Raw genomic sequence first — 24,720 nt, 5'->3', positions numbered from 1 at the left:
TGGGTTGTTCTGCAGAAATGGCGCAGGAGAGTCAAGATACACTAGCTGTTTACGTGAGAGTCTAATTTGTTTTGCTCCAAGTTAACAATGTAAGACAGAAGTGCCTAAAAGGCTCAACATGTCCTAGATATCTCTATGTTCTCTGGAAATTTTCAGGGTTCTAACTTCAAGCATAAGAATTTTTTACTGCAAGCACGAGGATTCATCCATTCTCTCTCCCACACCCTTCATTGCTGAATGGAAATTACAACCAAAGGCCTAGGAAAGAGCACCTGCCTTCTGTCTTCTTTATCTTGCCCATTGACCAACTATGCAACATCTATCTCAACAGATGCATAGTGAACACAATAAGTAATAGGGAGGCCTGAGTTTTAACATGCCAAATTTTAATGAGTCACTACAGAGTAATCTATAGTTTGCATTTGTTGCACTGGAGATCAGTGTTCTGATATCTTACATGGTGCTGTAATAATCTTTCTTTTGCATATTTTATTTTATAATAATCTCACACATTCACACTTAGCCATGATTTGTGCTATGTGCAAACCAACCAATACGCTGCAACAGGGAAAACCTAAATTTTCTTAAAGTAGCAGATGAAATAGTATTGTTCAATAAAAAGGGAACGACAAAGAACAATTATTCTGCTCAAGACTATTAGGGAAAATGGATAGCCTCAGCCTCTCTCTCTCTCTAACTTCAAATAATGAGAATTTATTCACACAGTGTACTTGCATATTCTAAGGGCCAGGTTGATCTTGGGAGATCTCGGTCCCCCAATAAATGACATGCAACATGCTGAAAAAATACATTAGAAGTTTCCCTCCAACACAGATCTGAACTACTTTCTTCTTTTTCAAGATGTTTTACAAAGATCAATCAAGCTCTTCCAGCCTTGAAGAAGCCAGCAGGAGATGCCTATTTGGTTCCCCCACTCACAGCATCAAAGCCAACGAGCCAGTTTCTGCCACTCCAGACACAGAGGTTCAGTAACAATATCGGTGCCGAGTCAAAAGAATTTCTCAAGTGAAGTGCTACAAAAACAGCAAATGCACAGCTAACCCTAACACTAATCCTAAATCGTATCACCACAACTCTGCCTTACACTATGACGCATATGCAAGGTTTCCTCATGTTGGTAAGCTTCACTCCAAAGAATGACCTAGGTGAGAAAGTTTTCTTTTCATTCATGATCAAATCCCCTAACAACTAAAAACAACAACAACCCACAAGCATCTACTCCATATGCACTTATTAAAAGTATCGCTGCAAAACACCACAATGATTCACACACTGTTGTGTGGCATAATGGCTAAGGGATGGGATAGAGCCCACTCCTGAAACTTGTGAAGGCAACCCTAGACAACAAGTAATCGTTTTCAGCCTCCACCCCATCATCTAAAATACGGGAATAATACTGACAGACCTAACATGATTATAATGATTTATATGGGCGCTTCCAGACTGCTGCCGTTTTCAGTTGGGATTCAATCACACCTAGAAATTCAGGTTACATGATTAAAGTTGATTCAGTGTTCTTGCAGAACAAATCCGTCTGTAGCCACCACCACCTCACTGCACTTTTTGCTGTAAGAAAAGTGACAGGAAAAAGAATTGGAAAGTGGGAAGATAACACTTGCTTGACAGAACATTGTCTAACCTCTCTGAAAACAAATACTGAATAAGTAGCCAACATCATCTAACCTCCCCACAAACCTTGTGCAAACAAATCAGTATTAAATGTTCAATAAGAGGGTCATCTGGAGGTGACCTAAGATAACATTGTAAGGATTACAGGCAGCTCCGAATGACGCATGATCACACACATGTGCACAGCTCAAAACTCGGAAGTAGCCCCAAAACATCATAAAGACGTCATGAAAAGGGATGGAGCAGGCTTACACATGCAGAGGTCTGGAACAGAACACCTTCACCAAACAAGGACTGCCTGTACTACAAGAACACTGGAAGCTTCCTTACACAAAGATCACTGTGCCTTCTTGGTCAGTACCATCTGCAATGGCTGAGTTTGCATGTAATGCTAAGCCAAACTATGGCTTAGCTCCAGGTAACAAGACAAGGAGGGAGCAGCAAAGCAGCTGCAATTTTTACTGTAACTACAGCGCATGTGTTCATGCTTAGCCATGGTTTGGCTTAGTGGTACATGTGAACTGGACCACTGACATGATTTTAGGCATGATCTCTCCCAGCCTACCTAAAGGGGCCAGGGAACGAACCTGGGAACAACTGTATGCAAAGCTCTCCTAACCAATGACCCTTCCTACTATTTTGAACATTTCAAAGATACATGCCAAGTATCACTTTTTCCCGCATTGCAACTGACTGCAAAAGCTGCTCATGCAGGCGGTATACTCATGTGAATAGTCTTAACATCGGAAGTGGCACTTACAGAAGGTACATAGTGGCTTCTGCCCAGGAGCAGATGCGCAAGAAACAGGGAGTTGCTTTTCAAGGAAGTAGCTGCTGTAATCTTTCAGGAGCCATAGTTCCTCCACCACGACACTGCTTATGTGAGTAGACCACTTACACACACACACACACACACACACACACACACACACACAGTTATTTCCACATATTAGCCAGTCAGATTCTGTACAAACTGTTTTTCAACCACTGGGTGGTTTGAAGAGATTGCATGGGCAATGCATGCTATCACACCGAAACAATCAAATTCTGTGCACAGATTACGTTTGTATCAAAGAGACTTAAGCACACAGTGCTCTTGGAATGAGGTCTCTGTTCCCCAGGCTTTATTTCTCAAAAGAACAAGGCTCTGGATTCTCTAATGCAAGAAAAACATTTAATATTTAAATTATTATAATACATTTCAATGTTGTGCAGCAACATATTTTTACTGCAATATATTCAAGCACATGGTCTGCTTAAAAAACAACAACACCCAGTCAAGATACTACCTTCCATTTTATGATAATTTGGGTGCTGTTTTATTGTCCCATTTTCCGTGGATTGTTTTTATATACACCACTCAGAAATGCAAATGACTAAGTGGTATGTAAATGTCTTAAATAAATATTTTGAAAGGACTATTATATATACCCTGATGTGGTATAATTCTAATCAGAGCAACTCTTTACTAAAGCAGAACTGCGCAATCCACTGCCTCTGTTTTATCAAAGTTTCTCCAAACCAGCCTATCCTTGCTCCCTAGACTGTACTGACAGCCAGTGGCAGAGCTTCATGCTCCAGCACCAGGGGGTGAAGAGGAGGGGCGGGGCTGGTGTGCGTCCCAGGCAGTGGCGTAGCGTGGGGGGTGCAGGGGGGGCTGGCCGCACCGGGCGCAACATCTGGGGGGCGCGCTCCACGGGTTAGGGGGCACAAAATCCATGGGTTAGGGGGCGCAAATTACTTGCCTTGCCCTGGGTGCTGACAACCCACGCTACGCCACTGGTCCCAGGGGCATGGCGTGCCACCTGTGGGGGTATGGTGTGAGTCCCGGGGGCATGCTACGCCGCTTGTGGGGGGCGCGGCACCAGCACGGGGGGGGGCAGCCACAATGGCACCCCACCAGGATTGCACTGCTCCCCCTGCACTCCTCTTCCTCCGCCAGTGCTGACAGCCAAGCCCCATGCACCTCACACATTTGCTACCAAGTCAGAACTCTGAGCCCTAAGACTGACAGGCAGTGTCCCTTGTGGTGTGTGATAACATCAGCGTACAAGCAGAAGCAAGAGCAGGAGGCATAATTCCGCGATCCTCCCAACCAACAGAATAACCACTACCACTTAGTAGGGCAGGGCTGGGGCAGCATGGCTGCAAGGTTGAGGCTGCACAGGTGTGAGTACTGGACTGGCTCTGCCAGTGTGCTCACAGAGCCCCAGTTTCACCCCCCCACCTGCCTTACCCTGCCTCACTAAGTGGCAGCACAGCACTGCTCCTGAGCAGAAGGGACTAAACAAAATATAGTGGTACCTTGGTTTGCAAACAGTCTGGTTTGCATACATTTTGGATTACAAACACGCCAAACCCAGAAGTGTGTGTCCCTGTTTGCAAACTTTTTTTGGATTACAACCCTTTTTTTTATTATTACAAAAATAAAATAAAATGGGAGGCCCCATTGGCGAACGTGCGCCTTGGGTTACAAACTGTTTTGGTTTACAAACAGACCTCCGGAACAGATTACGGTTATAAACCAAGGTACCACTGTACTCCCTGCCACCTTCGAAATGGGGTTGTTTCCCCAGACTGTGCAAAACAGCTAATGATGAAAGACAGCTAACGAGGAAGTCCTGTGCATGTTTACTCATAATTAAATCCCACTGTGTTCAAATAAATGTGCACCAGAACGCATCCCAAGAATATAAGCCAGTAGGTCCCTAGTTCAAGTGAAGGCAGTATTTCTCAGCATCCTACCACTTGCCATACGAAAAGATCCATAATAAAATGAAATCCTCAGTTCGCTAAGAATTGACGTGAAGTGTGCTCCAAAAGCACTTTATAGCTGCTAAATATCACCGTAAGATCAAGATGTCAAATGGACAGCATCTGGTGCTGTCCTGGGATCTGGGGACCTGGCCCCCAGAAATTGATATTACAGTAAGCTGCTAGATAAACTGCAAGATAGCCAAGCAAAGTTGCCCATCCATCTCAGTAGTATTTCTAGCTTTGTCTAGGCAGTCTTCTGCCACCCTTCTGATGCCGAGAGAGCCTAGTGCCACAATGGTAGATGTTAAGAGAGTACAAAAAGGGATGTGGGTGGTGCTGTGGTCTAAACCACAGAGAGTACAAAGAGTAGTTCTCAATTTGAAAGCCTCACTTATTCAATACTGTAGATTATTAATTAAAGTTATTCTCCAACCAAACAACAAGTATAACCAAAGCTCATTTTGACAACTGGACCTTCATGCACGCCATTCAACGGCTCAGCCTGTTACGTTAGCAGGCAAATGCCGACAATGAGGTACATCAACAGCTATGACAGTGTGATATCAGAAAACATGGCATTACTCTGCTCTCTCACACAGGATAAATGCTTAAGATTGGTGTGGAGGGACCCCATCAACAGAACTTTGCCAGCCAAACACTTTTCGTTCTCACATAGATTCCTTGGCTAAACTATTCAGGTACTAAATCAAGTGCAATCAACATTTAAGCAAACAACAACCACAACACCTTTTCAAAAAGCTGCCATCAGTTACAAACAATGAAAACAAGAGCCTACAGGTTGCAGCAGATTATATTGTGGAGAAATGAAACTTTTCAATTTAGGCCCGACAAAAGGGGTGCCTAAAGTAAGCTAGGAATATACTACAGCTAAAAGTAAACTTTTAATATGTTATGTTTACATCATAACATGGTTTAATTTGAATGTAGTAATTGCACTGTGTTTTAAAAGCATAAAGTTACCACCTCCCTAAGAAATAACTATGGAGGGGCCAGTTTCATCGCAGAAGCAACAATATTTTTAGGGGAGCCATTACAGCAGAATGTGATCCAAGGGCTTTTGCAATGTCAAAGAATATCCCTGGGGCGTACCTCTCAGTTCACTAGATTCATGCAGAAAAGCTGCTTCAGGAAGTAGCACATCTTGAATGAACCCTACAACAAATATAAAAAACACTACTGTTTTTAAAGACCCACGTCATACAGGAGCTGAAATTGCAGCAAGCTCAATGACCCTGTCTATATACAAACTAGTGCAAAATACATTCATCCACTAAGTTCTCGGTCTTCCCTTCTACTGTATTATCTCAGTTATCAAAATTTTATATTAATCTTCATATTCAGGGCCATCCAGAAATTCAAAGCAACCGCACAGCACACTTCCTGGGAAATAAGTTCAGTTAAAATATGTGAGGATTTGAATAAGGAGACATATTTAACACTATTTTAAAAATTGGAGAACATTTTTAGCCTGCAACGTTTATACTACAGTTCAAGTGTCCTCCTATGGACCACACTATGGACCAAGCGGTTCTACAACGGAATTTTCTGAGGTACATCTGGAGGCAGTTATCGTGAGAATTTTCAGCTCAGTCTGATATAATTTGGGAGGCGGATTAATTTGAATTTATGATATATCCTGGCAACAGCAATATTACAAAATGTTATAAAGCCCTAACTATCCCCCAAACGTATGCTTGTGATACTGAAAATCATTATTGGTCCTAGACTTGTGTTAAGATTTATTAGAAGCTGATGTATCTATACTTGGAGTTGAATTTTTCTTTCAAGGTAAATAATTATATATCCTAATCTGCTGGTGGAGCATTGATGCCCCTTCTGAAAGCCTCTTAATACCACAAAAACTCAAAAGGGTGTAACAGAGTTACACCACTGTTCTTGGCTTCAGGGCAGATAAACGGCATGCAGTGTGCAGGCCTGGGAATGTAAGCCTCACAATATTTAATGGGGCTGACTCCCAGTTAAGTGCTAATAGAAATGTACCCTTAGAATGTCATCGTATGGACACCATCAGCAGAACTAAGATTATAATCCTTACCTGCATTTACCTGACAGGAAGCCCCACTAAATTCAAGAGGACTTGCTTTTGAGTAGACACAATTTGATTTATAGCTTTACCTCTGAGTAAAAACACTTAAGAATATGCTGACAGGTGCCGCTTAAAAAGCTACTAACCTTATTCTCACTCATGCCCACACGTCCACTTAAAAAAAATAGCCCTTGCACAGCTCAGCAGAGTGGAAAAGGAGAAACCCATGGCTCATCCTGCTTCCGTGCTTGGGCCAGAGTTCGGCACCTACACCAGCAAGGCAGAATGAGGCATCCACCTTCAATGGTCCTGGAATCTACATGCCTGATATTAATGAAGTATTGTCTCAGCACATTAGTTAACAGGATCTAGCCATTAGCTTGTCCTATCAAGTTCCAAAAATACAGTGTTTTTCTACAACATACACACTAGTTAGTTTCAGTTCTGCTAAAAGAGTGTGTCAAACCCTTGCTCATGCCATCATGAACCCACGCAGCTTCTTCAATGTACATAAAATCTGACAAATGCTTGCTGATAAGTCTATGGATCACATTACAAAACAAATCTGTCAATAGGAACTGTCTGCAGTCATAAGTTCTTCCTTGATAGAAAGTATAGGCTTGTTTGCCAACTTCACTCACTCGTAAGCTGCACACATGCTCACAAACCTGGTGCCATATTAACAATTCTCTGAATTACAATTTATGTATGCTTCTTTACAAATGTCAAAAATGCTCATTTAGTTTGAAAAGTTGCCCGAAACTTAAATACTCACTACTCACTGCACCTCTGTGCACCAACAGCTTTATCATCATGAAAACCAAAGCTTATGTTGAATATTGACCCAACATCTGGTTATTATGACAGAACTGTTTTCAGCAACACTAAAAGTAAAACTAAGTGATTGCTTGATTCAGCTGTTGCCTTTTCAGCTACAGAATAAGTTAGTAGAAAGAATATGAAAAGCTGACTAGCCTGGACGCAGATGAGCAGATATAAGTGTGTACTTACTTGCATATTTGAAACACAGCACTGTCTCAAATTAATAATGGGATAGCCAGTTCCTTATAAAACAAAAGCTGAAGAGAACCATGCAAGTACTGAATATTCATACATGGAACTATCTCAACGCATAGGCCCAGTAAGCCTTATTTGTGGTTAGATTCAATAGGATCCACATGGCTGTGACGCCCCAGCCATACTTGGCAAAACAAAAACAAAAAGCCCCTGAGCTCTATAACCAGAGCCAAGCGAGAGCAAGGTACAATAACATATGGTCAGACCCATGGCCCCTTCCTTACCTTCTTTATTAAGCCTCATCACCTCCCTGCTTTTTCCACCCTCTTTTCCAGCATCTTCTAGCTCTATACCTGCAGAAGAGAAGCAAAAGTCAAGGGAGAGTAGAGGCAGAGGCCGCTATATCCGACGAGAGCGCTGAAGAGTTAAAGGGTGCTCCGCTAGCCAGCGGCTGCAAAAAAAAGGCAAGATGCAACAATCGCTGCATCTGCCAGGCAGGAGCATCCTCCCGGGCAGCCTTCAACCAGGCAACAAGCATCCTTCCTGCCTTCTCATTCCGCACCCAGCAGCACCCTGGCCCAGATCGCCCCCCCAACCCCCTCCCCAAATGCAACGGCATTCTCCTGCCCCTCCCCCCCGTCCCTCTGACAGCCAGCCACCCAGACAGCATCTTCCTCCTCTCCTGCAGCCGGAGGTGCCCAGCAGGACAGCACCGGCCGGGCACAGCGCACCACCCGCACACATGGGTGGGTAGGTGGGTCTCCATGCAACTGGGTGACGGGGGCGGGAGCAAAGCCCAGTGCCATAGGGGTCTGTGCAATGCAATGCAAGGCAAGTGCAATGCAATGGGTCGGTGGTGTGCTGGGGGAGAAGAAGGCGGCAGGGCATGCAAGCTCCCTCCCTCCCTCCCTCGCTCGCATCCACCCCGCGTGTGCGTGTCCGGGGAGAGGGGCGCCTCGGCTTGCCCCGCACCCCACCCGCCGCCCCGCCTGGCCGGTCCTTGTGTGCGGCGGGCGCCCTTACTGTGCGGGGGGGCGGCGCAATGCGTGTGCGGAAGGGCGGCCTCCCGGACCCAGGCGGCCCAGGGCTGGCCCAGGAACGCCTCGGGACTGGGCACGGGCCGCTCCAGGGCCGCCATGGCGCCGCCGCCGCCGCCGCTCCTCCGGCAAGAGTCTTCCTCCTCCTCCTCTTCCTCCGTCTCCTCCTCCGCGCCGCTCCTGCCGCCGCCGCCGCTCCTCCCTCCTCCTCCTCCTGGCTGCTTCTTCTTCTTCCCCCGTTCCCTTCGGCACAGGCGAGCGAGGAGCCAGCGAGCGAGACACGGGGTTCGAGAACGCCGCACGTCATCCTCGGGACGTTCCGCCGCCCACACGGGGGTAGTGTCAGCCCTGGCTTTCCCTATCAGATCGGGCTCCCCGGCCGCCGCCGCCGTCGCGCAGGCGCGGTGCGGGGAGGCGAAGCCGCTGCCCTGAAGAGGGCCGCCGCCTCCTCCTCCCGCCCGAGTCCGCGAGGAGGGGAGGCGCGACGAGAAAGAGGGGGGCGGGGCGTGGGGAAGGGGCAGGGTGAGAGCTGGGAGGGAGCCAAACCCACGCAGTCCAGTGACTAGAAGACCCCCCCCCCCCCGGTCGGGGGATGAGAGGAGGCCGGCTGGACTCTCTCCCCCTCAGCCGCCGCCTCAGGTGGCTCCGCTTGGGAGACGGCGCTGAGGGGACGAGGCTCGGAGCAAGGAATTCGGGTGACAGAGGGGAGGGTCGTGGACGGACGAGGCTCCTTCGCCCGCCTCAGCTGCTGTCCCACGCGGGCGCGTCTGCACGCTCGGAGTTTCTCGCCCTCCGTGAGGGAAGCGGGAAAAGAAAACCTGTCAGAAAATCAAACCCCGAAGCCCGGCGCGCGCTGCGTCGCGTCGCGTGACTGGGGGGGGGAGGGGGCGAGGAAAGTTTTCCTCAGGCTCTCGCTTTCACAGCGGGGATCGGGGCCTCCGGAGGCGTGGGCCAAAGAGCCTCCCTTCCTCGCAGGAGGCTGGCCAGGCAGAGAGGCGCGCTGCTTCTCCGGGGTTCAGAATATCATCCCAACCACCCAGTGGCGTAGCGTGAGGGGTGCAGGGGGGGGGCGGCCGCACCGGGCACAACATCTGGGGGTTAGGTTTAGGGGCCGCAAATCCACGGGTTAGGGGGCACAAATTACTTGCCTTGCCCCGCGCTGACAACCCACGCTACGCCACTGCAACCACCGGGAGAGCGGAGGGCTCCCTGCAGGGAGATGGGAGCTCTTTAGAGGAAGGAGAGTCCGCTTCTTCGGAGCGCTTCCTCGCTGGCGTGGTTTTGGGTTTGGGTTTCTGAAATATAGACATAGTACATAACAGTTTCCCTAGCTCAACATAAAAAAAAAAAAACGAAGATCATGGCCACTGGGCCCATCGCCTCCTGGCAAATAGAAGGGGAAGAAATGGAGGCAGTGAGAGATTTTACTTTCTTGGGCTCCATGATCACTGCAGATGGTGACAGCAGCCACGAAATTAAAAGACGCCTGCTTCTTGGGAGAAAAGCAATGACAAACCTAGACAGCATCTTAAAAAGCAGAGGCATCACCGTGCCAACAAAGGTCGGTATAGTAAAAGCTGTGGTTTTCCCAGTAGTGATGTATGGAAGTGAAAGCTGGACCATAAAGAAGGCTGATCGCGGAAGAATTGATGCTTTTGAATTATGGTGCTGGAGGAGACTCTTGAGAGTCCCATGGGCTGCAAGAAGATCAAACCTATCCATTCTGAAGGAAATCAGCCCTGAGTGCTCACTGGAAGGACAGATCCTGAAGCTGAGGCTCCAAGACTTTGGCCACCTCATGAGAAGAGAAGACTCCCTGGAAAAGACCCTGATGTTGGGAAAGATGGAGGGCACAAGGAGAAGGGGATGACAGAGGACGAGATGGTGGGAACAAACTGCGGGAGGCGGTGGAGGACAGGAGTGCCTGGAGTGCTCTGGTCCATGGGGTCACGAAGAGTCGGACACGACTAAATGACTAAACAACAAAACAAAGACCGGGATGAAGGTAAAATGCAGTCTGGAGTGAGGGGCAGGGGCATAGCCAGGATTTATGGGGGTTTTGGGGGGGGGCAGAACCTCAGTTAGTTAAGTATTGATTGACTTGATTGGGGAGGGGGCAGCTGCCCCTCCTTGTCCCCCCTGCCATGGTGAGGGGTTGTTATTGTTTCATTAATATTAACCTACAATGCCGTATTAATATGCGAGTTTTTTTGGGGGGGGAGTTATTGGGCTGTTCTTGATTTTATTTTGATTCTGCATTTTGCGTTTTTGTATTGTGGCTCATCCCATGAACCGTCCTGAGACCTGCGGGTGTACAAATTTGAATGAATCAACAAATCAGCTCATGGGGTTTCATCCACCTGGGAAGGCAGCCCATCTAAGAGAAGGGAAACTCTCTTCCTAAACCTCCACTGCCTTGCAGGACATCTTCAGGAGAAGAACAAGCTAAGGAGTCCCTAAGGTGGTTGGGTGGTGCTGTGAACTGCTGGCAACTCCTGCAGCCAAGCTGGTGCCAAAGGTCTTGCTCTGCTTTCCTTTGGACCACATCAGTGAGGCTGAGAGGGGGGTCTTGTTGTCTGGACAGCCCAGGACCTCCAGACAAGCTGCCCAGGCTTGTGCCCAGTTGAAGTCACTTTGGTGCTGCCAAAGTAGTGGTTTGACTTCAGAGTGGTCTTTACACTTGGCAACAAAGTCACACTCCAAAAAAAAATTAATGTGTGTTTTTCTTCTTTTTCTTTTAAAGCAGGCCGGAGCTACCAAAAAGCAGTTTTGACATTCCAAAATTCCAATGTCATTTTGAAAATGCCCTGATGTGGTCAGTTAAGTAATCATGGCAGTGGATGGAAATGTGTTGAGAATTAGACTGCAGCAATGTTTACATAGGAAGCACCAGGTCAACGGGCAGAGGAAGGAGTGGGGTTTGACCTGTTACGGGTGGAGCTTGGTGAATTTTTGGTGGTTCACTGACTGGAGTCTCTTGCAGATTTGGTTTGAGATAATTTATTTTCTCAGTGATACTGAAAATCAGTCGGAGCCTGCTGATTAAAATGTACTGGAAGGAAAAGCTGTGTTGGTTTTGTTTTTGTGAGTTTTATCTTCAGAAGCAAAGAGCAGTAGGATTTACCAGCTTTGGGGAATGGAAACTAATATTGTAGTTTGCGGCAACTTTTGCTCCTACTGCATTTTCCGTTGATCACTACTGGACTGCATTTGAGCCCACTCTCTTCCATACTGGGCTTTCCTTATTTGTATAAAATTTCTCTCCTAGAGACTGATTTTCTGAAGTTACTTTTCCCAAGTCTGTATACCCATGTTAAATATTTACTCCTCTTCGACTGCTGTCTTTCCTCGCCCCACCTTCTTCCATTTCCCCCATGCATAACCTTCTCACCTGGCCATTGCCCAAAAATGGAAGATACTGGAGGGTTTGAATTTTTTTTTTTATAATATTTTTTATTGAGTTTGTAAAATACAGAAAAAAGAATAAAGAACATATTATAAGAGTAAAGTAGAAAGGTTACAAGTTTTCTTGTTCTTTTTTCCAAATCTACTGGACTTCCCCACATCCTCCCAACCCTGCATTCTCTGTAACATCAGCAATTTGTTAACTTATTTCATTACTTGTTGTATCCTTCGTTTTATCATGTTACCCAATTTCAAATGTGTTATAACCCAAATCATGTACATTTTCATTTAAACACAATAAAGTTATTTCATTATTCTATCTCAGACTTCTTGTGCCTTAATTTTCATTTCTTTAGTTTAACCTTACTGAAGCTAGAGTTTCCTAAAAGATGCATTTTTTAACATTCATACAGCTTATAGTGTTTTTCCAGATAGTCCTTAAATTTTTTCCAGTCCTCCTCGATTGTTTCTTCTCCCAGGTCTTGGATTCTGCCAGTCATTTCGGCCAGTTCCATGTAGTCCATCAACTGCGTGTGCCATTCCTCCAGTGTGGGTAAATCTTGTGTCTTCCAATGCTTTGCAATCAGGATCCTTGCTGCTGTAGTAGCGTACATAAAAAAAGTTCTGTCCTTCTTAAGCACTCTCTGGTCCACCATGCCCAGGAGGAAGGCCTCTGGTTTCTTAGGTAAGGTAAATCTAAGTACCTTTTTTAGTTCATTATGAATCATCTCCCAAAAGGCCTTCACTTTCGGGCAGGTCCACCAGAGGTGAAAGAATGTCCCTTCCGCCTCTTTACATTTCCAACATTTATTATCAGACAGGTGATATATCTTAGCAAGCTTGACTGGGGTCATGTACCACCGGTATATCATTTTCATAATGTTTTCCTTCAAGGCACTACATGCCGTAAATTTCATTCCGGTGTTCCATAACCTTTCCCAGTCTTCAAACATAATGTTATGCCCCAAATCCTGCGCCCACTTTATCATGGCGGATTTGACTGTCTCATCCTGAGTATTCCATTTAAGCAGCAGGTTATACATTCTCGAAAGTAGTTTACTTTTTGGTTCTAACACTGGAGGGTTTGAATTTAGACTTGTGATATTGCAGTGCATGGGATATACTGGTGTCTGAGAGAAAGACTCAGGCAAGAAAACTCCAGACAGATTTTATGTCCTATGGCACAAATTTATTGAAACTTTTCATCATGTGGAACAGAAACACAGATATGAGTTTGGCTGTTCTGCTGACAAATACTTTGGGACTATAGCTTTTGAATGGATACGCCTTTTGAATGGACATTTATATCTTGATTTTGCGGGAGTTGAAGGAAGCAGAGGAGATGAGAGACATACTAAATTGCATTGGCTATGCATTTAGTTGTGACAACTCTTTTCTTGCTGTATTTGCTGAAGGATCTGGCTAATTTCATATGCAGCTTAACACACTTGTTGTTTGTTTTCCTGCTTTATTTGTTTGCTGTTTGACCAATACGGCATTTGAAAACAACAACAAATTTAGCAGGGACAGTACAGAGAAATAAATAAAGAACTGCATAATCTTATCTGTTCAACTGCCTGCTGCTTATGGATTTTGGAAAATTTCCTTAACCCTCAGTTATCTTCCAGGCAACACTTTCAGAGTGCTTGGCAATGTCCATCAGGAAACAAGGTCTGGATAAACACTGCCTACAGGACGTTGCCACTGCCACTTTGGCATTTCCTTCCCTTTATTTGCCCCACCAGCACAAGGGGCTATTTGCCACTTTTATCATCTATTGATGCTTCACATGTTTGTGTGGGTGAGGAGCTGGGATGTGATTTGTCTTCCCATGCAAATAAATGCTATTTGGATTATGAGTACGTTTAAATTTTAAAATAGACACTGGTGCTATGTTTCCTAATGCTAATCACCTAAAAGGTTAATTTGAAATTAATCAGTTTGCCTGGCATTTTATCCATTCGTAAAACTGTACCTTTTTTAAAATGAAAAAAATGTTCTGCAGAAAAATATAGTAGTAGGACAATGTCCATTCTATATTCCTTTTAATATGCACATTCATATTTCTTTTGGTTTGGTTTCTGCTCACAGGGCTTTCAAACATTGCAGAAACTGCAAGTCTTGTTTACTAGAGGCAAAGGTGGGGTGAATATGCACAGCACTGGCAGCAAACCCTCTTTCTCCCTTCAGCTCCTTGTCTCCAGGCTAAAGCTGTGGTAGGAAAACATGATTTCTCTCAACTTGCCAATATCTGAATTTGCCTTTGTTAATACAGACTATGATTTCAATATAAAACAAGTCTTTCTGTGACATATATGATGTTTTCTGAGTGCAATCAATTAGATATTTTAGTCACATACAAACATTTCAGGTTTTGCTGAAGCTGAGGTCAGCTGGAGCCTGACAGAGACACTCTGCCTTTTCTTACCCTAGCAGTGCGAAACTTAATCGCTGCCCTATTAAAATGAGCTAACACTGTGTGGAGTCCCTGCTCAGACTGTGCACTAGCAGCTGTAGCATCCTAATAAGAACAAGCTGTGATTTTAGCTTTACCTTCAGGCATGGCAGACTGGAGAGAGTTTACCTTTTCAAAATTGGATGCTGTTTCCTGCCCAAAGCTTTTCTTAGTGGATTCAGTAAATGAACAAAGTGCAAACGCGCAACCATTTTTGACACCTGTTTTGCTTTGCAAGGAATCAGAGGGGTTGCTAGTGGAGCTGCTTTCAGTCTTCTGTCCTGATAAAATGAACAGCTTATAACAAGAGCACAGATGTAATTCTGCAGGAAGATAATCTATTGTCTCTTTAAAATCAGTATTAGGTGTACTCAGGAATTAGTATTATTTGTCTGCTAGCATTTCCTGAGTCTCAGGGAAGGTTGACAGCCACATTTCTGGTAAAGTATAAAACTGTATTGACTCCCCAAAAGGAATGGATGGTGGTACACAATGTGCAGGAAGAACCAGGAAAACCTCCAGTCCTATTAGCCCAACTCTCACAGAGGTAGGAATTCTTTAAAAACTGAAAGGAAGAGTCTTTGAAGCATAATTGCCCTAGTCCATAATAAAATGTAGGGAGAGGATATGCTCAAGCCAGAACATGCTTATAAGGTGTAGCAGTTAAGACGATGAGCTTGAAATCCCTAGTTAAAATCTCAGCTCAACCATAAACAGAGACTATGTACACATCATTGTTTACTCTGGCTCCAGCAAAGTACACATGATGTTTGCCATATTCCATAACTCAGGCATAGGCAAACATGGCCCTCCAGATGTTTTGGGACTACAACTCCCATCATCCCTGACCACTGGTCCTGTTAGCTAGGGATGATGGGAGTTGTAGTCCCAAAAAATTCTGGAGGGCCGAGTTTGCCTATGCCTGCTGTAACTTCTTGAGAAATATTCCTGTTTGATGTGCTTTCACTTAGACCATCTTTCATCCAAATTGAAAAAATAAGCTTTGGTTAAGCTGAGGTGTGTACTTTTAAGGCAGTTGTTGCACAAGCGTAGATGACAGCTTCATTGACTTAGAGTTTAGCTCAGGGAAACAAATCAGGTCATTTGCCTCAGGTGAATACATCCCCTCCCTCTCTGGTGTTGAGCAACGTAAGAATGTGACTTGAAACACAACGGGGGGAGACAACCTTACTGTGTTTCAAGCCACTAATGTGTACATTGTCAGATTGTGCCATGGACAAGACACTTGTTGTTGACTTCAGCCTCTCATCTGTAATATGGACATCAAGCAGTGCCAGTACCAGGCTATTTCGCACCCTAGGCAAGACTATTTGCACCCCTCCAAAGAAAGGCTAACTCCAGTTTAAAAAAAAAGAACTGTAGAAAAAAATGAAAAGCACAAAACTTGAAACTTCTGAATTTATTCTAAATTGCAAGAATAAGTAACAGAGGTGGTGACCATTTTAAGGGTAAAGGGACCCCTGACCATTAGGTCCAGTTGTGGCTGACTCTGGGGTTGCGGCGCTCATCTCGCTTTATTGGCTGAGGGAACCGGCTTACAGCTTCCAGGTCATGTGGCCAGCATTACTAAGCCGCTTCTGGCGAACCAGAGCAGCGCACAGAAATGCTGTTTACCTTCCTTCCCGCCAGAGCGTGCTTTCAAACTGCTAGGTTGGCAGGAGCAGGGACTGAGCAACGGGAGCTCACCCCGTCACGGGGATTCAGACCGCCGACCTTCTGATAGGCAAGTCCTAGGCTCTGTGGTTTAACCCACAGCGCCACCCGTGTCCCTGGTGACCATTTTAGGCATGTCCAATTGACAGATGATCACCAACGCATAGGGACTCGGAAGAGGGAATAATGAGGGTGGGGCAGGCTTATGTGCACTCACATGCACTCTGTCGGCGCACGTGGGAGCCGGAAACAGAAACACCATGCGAGAAATGGTTGTTGCCTGTACAACAGACTTTGAATATATTTCTCAAATGCAAAATAAAATGTTTTGGCACATAAATAAGTTCGAATAATCTTGTGATTTGTGATGTTAAAATTTAAATTTCTTTAAAGTTCCAATTTCAGGCCCATCAAATTCTCACTTTGCGTGCCTTTTCCTTTGTAAATTTTGTCATCAATTCCTTCAGGTCAAGTGCTGATACGTGGGCATGTTCAACTGATATGGTTGCCAAGCCACCTAGTCCCTTTTGCAACATGTTAGTTTTTATAAGTTTGAGCTTTGAGAAACTGCATTCAGAATATTAAATAAAGTAAAATATTACCAGAAATTTATAAAAAACCTAATCAGTATCAAACTGTGCCCCTCTGAGGTCTGCGCCCTAGGCAGCTGCCTACTTGGCCTAATGATAGCACCAGCACTGAGATCAAGGATAATTATACTAATGAACTTGACTGCAGCACTTTAGTAAAAATTGAAATAGCAAACACAATACTCTTGTAGTTTGGTTAAAAAGAGTTGCCCGATTCAAAGCTGGTGAACACTCATATAAATGAGGGATTGCCTCTCTTCTCATGTGTCTGTCCATGCTTTGAGTCATCAGTCAGAGGTCCTTCTTTGGGTTTCCCCACTGTCTAAGGTACAGGGTGGTTACACGGGGTGGTTGCATGGGAAAAGGTATTTTCAGGATGGTACCCCAGCTTTTGAATGCTTCCCTCGGAGAGGTTTAGTGGGCACCCACTCAAATTTGTTCCCATGCCAGGAAAATACTTCTTTGTTTCCCCAGGTGTTTTAACTTTGGTTGACCAGCATTATGGCTCCACATTTTGTTTTTCTGCTGCTTTTATACTTTTAAGCTTATTTTATTGTGTTTGTAATATGTTATTGTAAGATGTCCTTATAAAGTGATTGAAGGGTGTGGGGGGGTGTACGTCTCACAAGGCAGGAGCAGTCAAGGCAGGTGTTCTTTCTCCTACATATTTCCTCCAGCTCATAGGAATAGGTGGATGATAGAAGCAGGGAATGAACAAGCACAGGAATCTGCACCACACTCATTGAAAGCTCTAAAGGTTCTGAATATTCTCTGGCTTCCCTGTTATTAAGAAATCAGAACTGTGTCTTAGGATTTTATGCTTTCTCCTGCAGCACCTTCCTTCTCTCCACAGCAAGATATTTGTGCTGCAATGCTAATGTGATATGTAGCAGAATTGCACAATTCTCTTTGCCTAGGAAGTGAGAATTCCTTATAGCACTAGATGGCGATATTCCCTAGCTCTCATTGACTATGCAAAAGCCTTTGACTGTGTCGACCACAGCAAACTATGGCAAGTTCTTAACGAAATGGGAGTGCCTGATCACCTCATCTGTCTCCTGAGAAATCTCTATGTGGGACAAGAAGCTACAGTTAGAACTGGATATGGAACAACTGATTGGTTCAAAATTGGGAAAGGAGTACATCATATTGTTTCCCTGTTTATTTAACTTATATGCAGAATTCATCATGTGAAAAGCTGGACTGGATGAATCCCAAACCGGAATTAAGATTGCCAGAAGAAATATCAACAACCTCAGATACGCAGAAGACACAGCCTTGATGGCAGAAAGTGAGGAGGAATTAAAGAACCTTTTAATGAGAGTGAAAGAGGAGAGCGCAAAATATGGTCTGAAGCTCAACATAAAAAAAACTAAGATCATGGCCACTGGTCCCATCACCTCCTGGCAAATAGAAGGTGAAGAAATGGAGGCAGTGAGAGATTTTACTTTCTTGGGCTCCATGATCACTGCAGATGGTGACAGCAGTCACAAAATTAAAAGACGCCTGCTTCTTGGGAGAAAAGCGATGACAAACCTAGACAGCATCTTAAAAAGCAGAGGCATCACCGTGCAACAAAGGTCCGTATAGTTAAAGCTATGGTTTCCCCAGTAGTGATGTATGGAAGTGAGAGCTGGACCATCAAGAAGGCTGATCAACGAAGAATTGATGCTTTTGAATTATGGTGCTGGAGGAGACTCATGAGAGTCCCATGGACTGCAAGAAGATCAAACCTATCCATTCTGAAGGAAATGAGCCCTGAGTGCTCACTGGAAGGACAGATCCTGAAGCTGAGGCTCCAATACTTTGGCCACCTCATGAGAAGAGAAGACTCCCTGGAAAAGACCCTGATGTTGGGAAAGATGGAGGGCACAAGGAGAAGGGGACGACAGAAGATGAGATGGTTGGACAGTGTTCTCGAAGCTACAAACATGAGTTTGACCAAGCTGCGGGAGGCAGTGGAAGACAGGGTTCCCTGGCGTGCTCTGGTCCATGGGGTCATGAAGAGTCGGACACGACTAAACAACTAAACAACAACAACAAGGCAACCTAGTTCTAGTTTTCTCTAGAGTTGTGTGGCAGAGATGCACAGCCCTGGTTTTGTTATTTGTGTACAAAATGATCAGGTACTGCAGACCTGCAGAGGTCAGCAGAGGACAAATTGAAAATATAAAACGGATTTTCAGGTGCTGTGTGGATGACCCCATGGAATCTATCACGTCATTAAATCTATCATGGAATCCCTCAATGGTGATCCCCCCACTTTTTTTCATAATCAGGTTAAGAATTGGATTCCTGCAGTTTCCCTTCAGGGATTCTTATTAATAATAAGGGAAAATGAAAAACATGTGCAAAACAACACAAGGCATGGTCCTAAGCATGTTTATTCAAAAGCCCACCACTTGCTTATAAATATGTTTCAGAGCCCCATTTGTCACAAAAATGTCACTTTCTCTATTTGTGCAAGTATCTTATTTTTTGAAGGTATGATAGTGTCTTAGTTCAGTTTTTCTATGAAAGAGCTGTGTGTTTAATGCCCATTTTGATTAATGGAGCTTCAGCGTAAATTTGTGCCCTAACTAGACTTTCTCTCTTTGGCAGTTTGACAGAGGATTAATGTTTATATTCTACAATTGTGGGGCCAATCCTCCACACACACACACACACACACACACACACACACACACACACACGGTTCCTATACAAAAATAATGTTTGTTTCAGAAATAGCATGAACCTCACCATGGCCAGCACAAAACAGTTTAGCACCTGAGGTGAACCACAAAATGGTGCTACCCCACCAGGGAAGAAGGGGTGAGTGAAGATCTACATGAGGAACAAGGGAGGAAGAACCATTTACATTGGGGACAAGGATAGAAAGTGACCAGCAGTGCCTGCTATCTGCCAAGAGACTAGTGTAGAGGCAATTGGGGGGGGGGACTGCTGAGGATACAGTCTCTCACACATATACTAAAACCAGTGCCCATTCATAACATTTATTACTCATTCATTTCAGAAGAAATGAAAAGTTAATAGAGTGTGCCCCATTTAGTTGAGTTTCTCCTTCATTCCAAAATTAATGCCCACCCCAACATACCCCCTACACCCCAACTAAGTCAACCCTTGAGGGATTTGAACTTGAGTCTCTTTGTCCTTCTCTAAATACAATACCATATCCATACTTCTGTTACTGGGAAGGCTTGACACCTTCTTGTGTCAAAGTGTATTTATTCAGTTTGGCAGTATGTGTAGCACAGATTGATTTACAAAATGTCATTTAGACTTCCAGTTCTGTTGTATTTGCTATAATGTACGGTATTTCCATTTTTCTTTCTTGAATTTACTATGCATTTTTCATGGAACAGATTTGCATAGTGGGAAGAGATTATTGACTCTTAATTTTGCTCAATAATCCTGAGTAACAGTAGCTTGCTCCATCTCTAGGTAAATATTGAAACTGCTTCAGGAAAGCAGTGGTGATTTAGTAAAGGACATGTACCTGTCGGATGGAATTTTTGTGCAAGTGCTACTACAGGGCAGGCTGAGAGATCACAAACACTTCTATAATGCCATAGCAGCACTTAACTGTTAGAATTAATCATTCAGTAAATATTTTGAGAGCATACTACAAAGCCGTAAAGTGATGAACATACAAAGAAGGCAGGGACGTCTTTCAGACATGTCATGGCAGCCTCCTGAAGGTGGAAGATTAAAATAGGACTATAAACAAAGTGCTCTTGTTGCTTCCAAGTAAAACAGAGGGAGGGTCTTGCTGATCCCAGTCTACACCCCACTTTGTCATCTGGTGCTTCAGTCTTAGTTTTCCTGCTCCTTCAGCCCCATGAACAGCACAGATTCATTCTCTCAACCCTTGCACAGATCTTCTAGAAAACGGAGATTAAGCAGAGAAGTGGTGCAATGGAGACTGGAAAATGTCCCATTGCTGTGTATAAGACTTGACCCCTTTCTTTCTTACCCAAGCAAGCAAGAACCATCAGAAGCAACACTGTGCTATTAGTGAATCTGGTCAGCCAGCTCTCTTCTGCTCTGTCCATCCATTGGCTTATGTTCCTGAGATACTTTTCCATCTGCATCTGGCAGTGGCTTGATGCTGCCACTTTCCAAAGGCTCATTCCTCAGTTATAAAAAGAGCTCTGGTGAATCAGATCAAATATCAAGTTCTCCTGGTCTTGTTCCTCAGCAGCTGGAAAGTAGCATGCTGAATCTGAATATGATTTACAACAAGGGATAGAAGAACCCGTCAGTTTCTCTAAGATCCTCATTTTCCCAAGCTTATGTTTGCATCATATCCCACATCAGTTTGAGATTTTAAAAATTATGAACAAAAATGCATATTATTATTATTATTATTATTATTATATTATTATTATTATTATTATTATTATTATTATTATTATTATTATTATTATTACCCACTCTTCATGAGCAGGTTTCAGAGTGGGTTACAGCAATGTTAAAATTCAGAATAAAAATACTTAAATTGTTACATTCACAAGAATAGGGTGGGCCCTGAAAACACACATTTCAGGTGTCGAAGGCCAAGGTAAAGGAAGTGCACCTTCATCATATGCCAAAATCTCATACATCATAAGGTAAAGGTAAAGGGACCTCTGACTATTAGGTCCAGTTGGGACGACTCTGGGGTTGCGACGCTCATCTCGCTTTCTTGGTCGAGGGAGCCGGCGTACAGCTCTTGGTCATGTGGCCAGCATGACTAAGCCGTTTCTGGCGAACCAGAGCAGCGCACGGAAATGCCGGTTACCCTCCCGCCGGAGCGGTACCTATTTATCTACTTGCACTTTGACGTGCTTTCGAACTGCTAGGTTGGCAGGAGCAGGGACCGAGCAACGGGACCTCACCCCGTCACGGGGATTCGAACTGCTGACCTTCTGATCAGCAAGTCCTAGGCTCTGTGGTTTAACCCACAGCACCACCCACGTCCCTTTCATACATCATAGAGTAGTGTAATTATTTACCTGGAAGACTGGAGATAATTTTTGATTGTTATTCTAGGAACATTTTATCCATTATAAAAGCTGATGGAATCTTCTTTGCAGGGAGTGAAAAATATAGGCTGCAATCCTGACCCCATTTACCTGGGAGTAAGGACTTACTTCTTAGTAGACATGGGTTCAGATCATGTGTGGAGGAATCCCACTTAATAAAGCAGGAAAAGCTGTTCCTTTCCAAAGAATGAAGAGATAACACATTCTGGGAACCAGATCTCTGCTGCCACTGTAAAGTTGTTTTCTTCTTCATTATCATCATTTAAAAATCCAGCAGTGCTACAATGCTGTTCAACACTACTAATGTCAGACCAAGCTTTTATTTCATTTCCTTGTGGGAACAGAACATCATTGAAAAACTTAGGCATGAGTTTCTGTACATAGAAACCTCACAGTTTCTGTAAACCTCTTTAAGCAACTCTGTTTCCTTTGTGCCATTTGCTACTTCAAATAGACATTTGTGTATTTGCCAATCTCATCAGCTCAGGAGGCTGAGCAATTATACAGCAGTATGTAAACGAGTCAGTAAATAAACTGTAAGTACTGCAGCCTGCCAAATAGTTTAGTTGCCTTTCTTGTATGTCAAGATAAATCCAGATCTAATTGCTCACAGCATAAATCTCTTCTCAGGGCACAGATCAGGTCCATGTGTCGGGGAGAATTCTGCACAGCGAGTTCTGATGTCCAATTTTGCTGCTTCCCCTTTCACTGTCTGTTCTGGTGGGGAGAGGAAGAGAGATTACACATCCTGTTAAATTTAAAGAACAGCAGGATCAGAACAAACACCAAGTCTTGTTACCTTCTATATGCTGGGTTAATTTGGACTGTCATGTTTGATCAAGAATGTAATAAAAATTAACCCTTCTGTGAATAGTGTGAAGACTTACCTCTATTAAATTTATTCATCCATGAAGAAGCGCTGAGATAGACATGTGGAAATTTAAAGGCAGCATGATTTTCTAAGTTCACATTTAAGAAAGGAAGCCAAGAGCTCTATCCCTGGAGTTCTTCGTTTGACCTTTCTACAGGGCATGTCTAGCTGCGCCTACGGCCTCTTTTCAAATTCTCTGGTTGGATCCTTCCTTATATTCAAGTCCTACAATCTTTCTAGCCCAAGCCTAGAATTAAGATTCAACAAAGAATATGGAAAGAGTTGCAAGAATGGAGGGAAATCTTGAGGAACAGAAGATATCTAAATTGTATGTTCTAAAATTAAGCTATACCTATACTTGATCACTCAGATTTAGTCCTATGAGGAAACAACAACAACACCACTGCACTAGATGGACCACTGATCCGGATTGGTATGAGGCAAGTGTAGTTTACTGGTAACAGCTACAATTCCCAGCACCTTCAGTAAACCTCAGTTCCAAGCATTCTTTATCGGAAGCCTTGTAAATGAGACCTGTGAACTATTAGAATACTCTTCCCATCCACTGCCTACACTGTAAAGCACTGAGGTTCTTGCCTAATACCACTGATAAGAGGCATTAAGTGAACCATGGTTAGGCTGTATTTGTATAACCGTTTAAATGGGGGGAAAATACATCCATTACTTTAAATTATGAAATAAAACATGCAGTAAAGAACTGTAGGGATGCTGGTGGGTAGGGACACGGGTGGCACTGTGGGTAAAACCTCAGTGCCTAGGACTTGCCGATCGTATGATCGGCGGTTCGAATCCCCGCGGCGGGGTGCGCTCCCGTCGTTCGGTCCCAGCTCCTGCCCACCTAGCAGTTTGAAAGCACTCTTAAGTGCAAGTAGATAAATAGGTACCGCTTTATAGTGGGAAGGTAAACGGCATTTCCGTGTGCTGTGCTGGTGCTGGGTCGCCAGCTGCAGCTTTGTCACGCTGGCCACGTGACCCGGAAGTGTCTTTGGACGGCGCCGGCTCACGGCCTCTAGAGCGAGATGAGCAAGCAACCCTAGAGTCGGACACGACTGGCCTGTACGGGCAGGGGTACCTTTACCTTTACCTAAAGAACTGCATGTATTTTTTCATGTTGTCAGCCACCTTGAGCATGGTTTGAATTGTGGAAAGGTGGAATACAAATATTTGTATGTTTGTCTGTTTTGGGGAATCTATTCTACCACTCTTTTTTTCAAAAGCACTCTCTTCATCCATGAGATCCTTCATATACCCTAGAAAGAGAAGAAATAGATACAGTGGTATAAAATATACAAAACCCCCCATAAATTCTCTTATTTATTACAATTGCCCATGCCAATTTGATTTTAAACCATTGCCACCAGCAGTACATAAACTCAGCATTGAGATTACCCAACATTCCAATACCCCAAATTAATATTATAGATTTTATTTATCCTGTTGGCATTAAATACTGCTTATAAGAACCATCAAATGTCTTTTTAAAAGCTATAATAATGATAAGCATAAATAAAACTGATTCTGTAAGCCTGTTTTAGTAGAACCATATCTTACATTCCCAGTTTTTGCCATGTGAATTTCTCCATGTGGTTTAAGATTGAAAAAAGGCCATTCAGATAATCAATTCTGGCTACCTGTAAACTTTCTGAAATCTTGTGCCCTCCTCCTTTCATTACTACTCTATGAGGATCACTAACGTTGTGATGGATTGTTATCAGTGAGCCATTCACAAGATGGTAAACAGACTGATGTTTTAGAAACTGCCCTAGCTACAGCAGAATCTTTGTTTGATTTGTCACTTCATGATAAGGAAGAAATTGAGCAATGAGATTGAAGTAGGCTAGGAGAAAGATATCTCAGTTTGATCATGGATGGCCACATTCAAAGAAAGACTCGGGACATGCTGTGCTTTTGCCTCCTTCTTTTGTTAGGAGAAATATATGGTAAGGACAGGATTTTATTCCTAGATTAAATATGGAACACTATTTTGATTGTTCTCAGTAAATCTTTAATATTCTGGTAATCAGCAGAGCAAAGCCCAGTCTTTCAGAGTCTCTCTTTGAATTTCTTCTATGAAAGGGAAACTGCTAAATATTTTTTTAACAGTTAAGGCTTAATTGATGGGGTTCACTCTCTCTTCCCTAACTGTGA

At 44.0% G+C, this 24,720-nt stretch overlaps 3 protein-coding genes across 18 annotated transcripts in view; 1 reads left to right on the top strand and 2 right to left on the bottom strand.

Annotated features, from left to right (window-relative positions):
- The window catches only part of ATXN7L1 (ataxin 7 like 1), a 77,705-nt gene extending 68,997 nt beyond the window's left edge, over positions 1-8,708 (bottom strand). For 2 of the 6 annotated variants that reach the window (XM_083701430.1, XM_083701431.1), the window contains exons 1-3: positions 8,516-8,708; positions 7,777-7,845; positions 5,518-5,580 (exon numbers count right to left, since the gene is read on the bottom strand). In XM_083701430.1, the coding sequence (XP_083557556.1) occupies positions 5,518-5,580; positions 7,777-7,845; positions 8,516-8,630 (247 nt within the window). In that variant the 5' untranslated portion in view covers positions 8,631-8,708. The remainder of the gene's footprint in view (positions 1-5,517; positions 5,581-7,776; positions 7,846-8,515) is intronic. The other 4 variants (XM_083701429.1, XM_083701432.1, XM_083701434.1 and 1 more) reach the window with 4 other exon arrangements.
- Positions 1-24,720, bottom strand: part of BCAP29 (B cell receptor associated protein 29) — a 920,634-nt gene that overhangs the window by 352,203 nt on the left and 543,711 nt on the right. The window lies entirely within an intron of this gene.
- Positions 10,188-24,720, top strand: part of CDHR3 (cadherin related family member 3) — a 45,531-nt gene continuing 30,998 nt past the window's right edge. For 3 of the 11 annotated variants that reach the window (XM_083701412.1, XM_083701411.1, XM_083701418.1), the window contains exon 1: positions 23,718-24,512. In XM_083701412.1, the coding sequence (XP_083557538.1) occupies positions 24,437-24,512 (76 nt within the window). In that variant the 5' untranslated portion in view covers positions 23,718-24,436. Of the gene's footprint in view, positions 10,535-13,014; positions 14,151-23,717; positions 24,513-24,720 lie in introns of those variants that run through there. The other 8 variants (XM_083701416.1, XM_083701415.1, XR_014555828.1 and 5 more) reach the window with 6 other exon arrangements.

This window comes from Podarcis gaigeae (genome assembly GCF_964106915.1).
Source record: "Podarcis gaigeae genome assembly, chromosome: 10".
In the NCBI taxonomy this organism is placed as follows: domain Eukaryota; kingdom Metazoa; phylum Chordata; class Lepidosauria; order Squamata; family Lacertidae; genus Podarcis; species Podarcis gaigeae.
This window is presented reverse-complemented; position numbering and strand designations above follow the sequence as displayed.